The sequence below is a fragment of the Medicago truncatula genome, chromosome 6 (genome assembly GCF_003473485.1).
Source record: "Medicago truncatula cultivar Jemalong A17 chromosome 6, MtrunA17r5.0-ANR, whole genome shotgun sequence".
NCBI lineage: Eukaryota > Viridiplantae > Streptophyta > Magnoliopsida > Fabales > Fabaceae > Medicago > Medicago truncatula.
The window spans coordinates 7058909-7064908 of NC_053047.1; the positions used below are offsets into that span (position 1 = coordinate 7058909).

At 28.9% G+C, this 6000-nt stretch overlaps 1 protein-coding gene across 1 annotated transcript; it reads left to right on the forward strand.

Annotated features, from left to right (window-relative positions):
• Positions 1 to 459: 459 nt before the first annotated feature.
• Positions 460 to 5429, forward strand: LOC25479742 (O-acyltransferase WSD1). Its single transcript, XM_039835024.1, has 5 exons — positions 460 to 758; positions 2131 to 2712; positions 3226 to 3582; positions 4455 to 4592; positions 5124 to 5429. The coding sequence occupies exons 1-5, from the start codon at positions 573 to 575 to the stop codon at positions 5271 to 5273; spliced, it is 1413 nt and encodes a 470-aa protein (XP_039690958.1). The 5' UTR covers positions 460 to 572; the 3' UTR covers positions 5274 to 5429.
• Positions 5430 to 6000: the final 571 nt, after the last annotated feature.

Below are 6000 nucleotides of genomic sequence, written 5' to 3' on the forward strand. Positions count from 1 at the left end.
AATCCCACACAAAAAATCTTTTCAAAATTTTAAAATTATTGTAATTGTAATCAACTCAAGTAGTTAATGAGTTCCATCGAAAAACGAATCATTTTGGAGAATTCGAGTTCGATTTCTAAGTTGACACATTCTTGACCAAACTTCATTTACTCTCAATCGAACTTCATATTACTATGACCCATTTCCTTACTAATCAAAGGGTTAACACAAAACTATCAAAATTAAACACACATTAGGTATATATTGAATGCTTTGTACAAAAGAAATGTATATTTATTCAAAGCTGGATCTACCAGAAAATCTGATCATTTCCCTGCACCAGTGCAAGTACATTAAGAAACCGCCAAGGGTAGGGGATGCAAGCTGTGTGACCATTAAATAAGGGCAAACAACCCTTAGTATTTAATTAATGCCAAGAATACTTTCCCTTCTCTCTCTTACTTCCCATGTATATATCTACCCCAACACACCAACTCAAATTTCAACAGCAAAAAACTCATTCTACCATTCATCTAGCTTAGTAATATTTTTTTATATATTTTATTTATATAGTTAAATAGTGAAAGAAAAATATGGAAGGGTTTGAAGAAGAAATTTCAGAGCCAGTGAGTCCCACAGGACAATATTTGAACAGCTCTTCCCTTTGCATATACATTTTAGGTGTTTTAGAATTTTCAATTCCATTAACACACATTTCTACCTTTGAATTGCTTCAAGATATCTTCCTTCCTATTAACACACGTTTCTCCTCCATCATGGTAATATATTTCTTTCATTTTAAAATATATTTTTATGTTTATTAATCATGTTTATTATTATGTAGTATTAACTTCAGTCACATCCTTTATTTATTTTTTGGCACATTTTAATATCTCTTTCTACATCTTATTATTATGTTTTAGGTACAAATATCTCAATATTGTTTATGTGTGTGCTTTGTTTAAAAATAATTGTTTATACTTTATAGAGAAATTATGAACTTTGGAGTGGTACTTTGCTTTGAAGATCTGTACTTCATGTTTGCAATGTTGGCTAAATCTGAATTTATAATGAAAATAATAGTTTCAAAAACGACTCATCATTTGGAATGTAAGTTTTTTTGTTTTTGGCGTTTATAATATCACATTAAATTTTAATTTTTTTAATATATATTATTTTAAATTGATATTCTTTAAATCTTTAAGTCTTTTTTGGTGTGTAACGGATATAGAATGTGCGTAACTATAGAGACTAAATAAGTTTAAAACTTAAAATATACCTCAAAAATGACTTCACATACAAATCCCTTTTTCTTAGAAAAAGATACTTCCCATAAAATATCTTTTTTTAAAGAAATGAAAAAAGTAAAATGCAACATGAGACTTGTTAGATCATTCATCCTAAACTATTACACATAATATTATTGTAATATTTTTAATTTATAATTTTCTTTTATGGGGGCATGACTTCACATCTCTATGACTTCTCAACTATAAGATGCTACACTTAAAAAAAATTATAAGTACCTAGCTAGTTTGACTAAAATAAAAACTACAAGATCTAGCAAGGACCAATAGATTTTTTTTTTTTTAAGGAGCAAGGACCAATTAATAGTTGGAATTGGAAATTTTATGGCATGGTTCATGCTCTTGTTCATGTATGCTATTATATTGGGGTCAAGAGAGAGAAAAGAATAATTAAAATTGATAGGTACGTTTTCTTAAGGAGTCATTATCATATTATATGTGTTTTCTTCCAATATATTATTAAATGTGATTAATGCAAATCATGTGACCTTTTTGGCCCACACTAGAAGAGCATTCATTTCTGTTTCGAATTTTTGCCTACGAATATTAATTAGTGTATATTTTTTTCCTAGCTGAAGTGTTAAGCGCTACAAGGTTTTAGGTTTGACTCGAGTGAATATGTCAAACTTAACAATTTTGACATTATCAATTTTGTAATGTTATGATTAGCCAAATGATATAATTTTGATGTAATTGAACAAACTATATTATTTTTCCACAAATGTATGTGCATGTTTTTAACAAAAATGTTTATGTTTGAATGTGTCTCATTATTTAGACCAATTAATTTTTTCTATTATTAGCAAAAATTGAAAAACTAATCATGAACTACTTGATTGAATAGATCATGGACCAATTCGATGGAGAGAAAAAATGGAAGAAAGTTGAAGTTAACTTGGAAGAACATATTAAAGTTCCTGAATTTCCAAGTGACAAATCATCCAACTCATTCTATGATGAACATCTTGATGATTATATGTCCAAAATAGCAATGGAACATTTACCACAAGATAGACCACTTTGGGAGATACATATTATTAAATATCCAACAAAAAATGCAGCTGGTACCTTAGTATTCAAACTTCATCATGCACTTGGAGATGGTTACTCTCTAATGGGTGCACTTCTTTCATGTTTAGAAAGAGCTGATAACCCTTCTCTTCCATTCACATTACCATCAAGTAAAATTAGACCTAAGTCTATTTTTAATACCAAAGCAATTATCAAGAGATTTCCCTCTATTTTCTCATCAACAATTTGGTCTATGTTGGATTTTGGATGGAGTATTTTGAAAAGTAGCATGATTGAAGATGACCTAACACCAATTAGGTCACGTGCTGATGATGTCAAGCTTCGACAAATTACTATCTCAAATGTTTCATTCACTATGGAGCATATCAAAGAAGTGAAAACAAGACTTGGAGTGGTAGGTGAAATATCTCATAGTTGGACTTTTATTTTATTTTTTGCTTAGTTATTATATTTTTAAACCATTTAGTTTTGGTCCCTCAAATTTTATTTGAGGCAGTCATTAGGGATTATGAGTATAATTATTCCTTTTTATTAGAAATTAAATCCCACATAAAAAATGAATTTCAATTATTAGTATAAAACTATGTATATAAAATAGTACATGCCTATTTTTTACACCCATAATAATAGTTGTTCATTTTGGGAGTAGAATCAATGCTCTTTTTTTGGTCACACTCTTTGTTTTGTTTTACATCTACCTTGCATCCACTAATTTATGACACTATCATATCATAGATGAATTTATAGGTGAAGTTGTTGGAGTAAAAAAAAGAAAAAAAGGTTTAAGGAAAATATTAAATATTCTTCAATTTAATAGCACTAAATTAACTAGTAACATTGTTTATTCTTAGAAATTAATTTTACATTCTCAATTAATTAATGATTTTTTATCTCATTATTTCCACAGAGCATAAATGATGTGATTGCTGGATTAATTTTCTTTGGCATTCGGTTATACATGCTAGAAGTTAATAAGGAATCAAGAAAAGCTAACTCTACAGCACTTGTCTTGCTAAATACAAGAAATATCAAGGGTTATAAATCTGTTAAGGAAATGGTTAGCAAGAACAATAATGGTGCTGCTTGGGGGAATCAATTTGCATTTTTGCATGTACCAATTCCAGAGCTTAATGATCCTAAATTTGAAAATCCACTTGAATTTATTTGGGAAGCTCATAAAGAAATCAGCAGGAAGAAAAATTCTTTGGTTACACCTCTTACTGGCATGCTCTTAAATATGGTGAAAACACTCAGAGGCCCTGAGGTTGGTAATTAGACTTAATTTAATGTCATTAATTTTCTATGTCTATGTCTAAAAAATATAATTGAGAAGGGTTTCCAATTTTTTTATATAAATGTCATTTTTTTTTTTGTAAAAAATGAAAAGAAAAAAATCAAATTTAAATAAAACATATAATTTGTATACACTTGACAATAACTTTTTTTATGGACAAACCCTAGTTTTTTCTAGCAAACCCTAGTTGTTAGTATATATTATTTAGTGGCCATATAGTTTAAATCATGTAGCTCCTTCTCAAATTCCTTATGGTATCCGAGCTCAACCACTTGAACTACACCTTGGAGACTTTATAGTCTAATAGTATAAATTAGTTGTACATATATAGATATAAAAAAGTTTTATTTAGGGATTTTAGGAAATAGTTCTATTATTATGCATTTAAATCATGTGATCTTTTTGAATGTCATCTTAAGTGTAAAATGTTTTTTACACCATCAAATATATAAGATGTAATGTTGTTTTACCCAAATATCAAATTTTGTATGTATTAGTTTAGAGAGCTTCTTTTCTCAACCCCGTTTATAGAAACAAACACATGTGTTTGAAAGTATACTCTTCAAGAGTATATATACTTTCGAATACTTTGAGGGAAAGCGAAAACAAGCTGTTAGGGTTTGATCCTTAGAGGTGAAACAAATCGTAAAGAAATAGAGAAGAGTGATATAGATTGTACCGAATGTAAGGAATTACAATCAACATAGTAAGTTGAATCAATTTACCTAGGGGATCATAATACTACAAGTGTGAAAATTTAATTTTTTTATTTGGTATACTTCAAAACTAATCCATAGGTTTATTTAATTGAAAATTTGCATCTTAATAAATTGGCTTTTCAGGCTGCAGCTAGATATGTACACAGTACTTTAAGAAACTCAAGTACAACAATCTCAAACATCATTGGGCCAGTGGAGCAAATGGCTTTGGCTAATCATCCAGTTAAAGGTCTATACTTCATGGTTGTTGGTCCACCAGAGGCATGTGAATTCTTGCACTTAAATGTGGTTTTACACTTTTGAAATGTTAAAATCAATTTTTATCTTTAGAGTTTAGTTATTTAGACACACGAAAAACGACATCATATCTCAACAACGTATAAAATACAACCTAAATATGTGTATTGACATCGGAGCTAAGAAGAACCGAAGAAAGGAAAAACAACAAAAAAATCAGTATATAAGTTGTTGATGTCGAAAATGTGTTCACAAAACATTTATGTGAATTCGATCTTATAATTAACAAAATTTGAAAACAGTCAATAAATTGAAAACCTTCAATCACATTAGCATTAACTTTATTTAGATCGGTCAATTTTGGCCATCGCTACCGATGTTTCCTAACGAGATTAACTTGATCGAGGACTTTCACCTTCAAGATCATGTTGCATTTTTTGTATCAATTTGTTCGATTGCTAGAGAAGTTTAGGGACAAAATTGACGATTAATTTGCATTTTTTTCTTTCGAAGGGTTATTTTTTATATTTTGGTTATTTTTTTGTGGAATTGCAGAGTCTCACAGTAACGATCATGAGCTATATGGGAAAGTTAAGAATTGCATTTGGTTCAGAGAAAGATTTCATTGACAAGCAAAAAATCAAGTGCTGTATGGAGAAATCTCTTGAGATGATAATTAAAGCATCAAGAAAGACTTCAACATAAAAAAAGTTCAACTATATCAAGAAATCTCCTGAGATGATAATTTTTTTCTTTATATTCAATGGTATGTAATGATTTTGTAATAGTTGGTAATCTTTTTTCATATGATATGCAACTTTGCATTTTTGTTGAACATGGAATATTAAATGATTCAAAAAATGTCCTCATTATCTAAACAAATTACAATTTGTTAGAGAGCATATAATCTGGCTGCTTATATTAGGGCCAAGTTTGCATCACATTCAATATTTGTTGCTTGGTAAAAATACTAATAACACCTCCATTTTACTACTATATCAAATTTTAAGGAGGTTGTTTTACACAGCAAAAATTGTCTGCTTGAAGATGGTAAAAGTGTACCAAAAACACACCTTAGAAAATGCATCATATGATGCGTAAGTAACTTTGAAAAAAGAGATAATGAATTTCTCTGAATGTTATCCCATATCATTGGCTTAACCATAATTTAAATCACTAAATCCAGTCCAAAAATTGTACTAAAATAACATTTATATGTTTATATTCAATTGTTTTATATGTTTTATTTATTTTTCTTTGTACACAATGTGTATACATTGCTTTAAAATGTGATGTTTAAATCCTTCATTTGTTTTATGATTAAATTTCAAATTACTTTAGCACCAATTAGATTAAAAACAATAGAAATTTGAATATTTTTATATTGATGAGGTCCTCCTGGCAAAGACTATGGAGATCCGTGGGGGTTGGG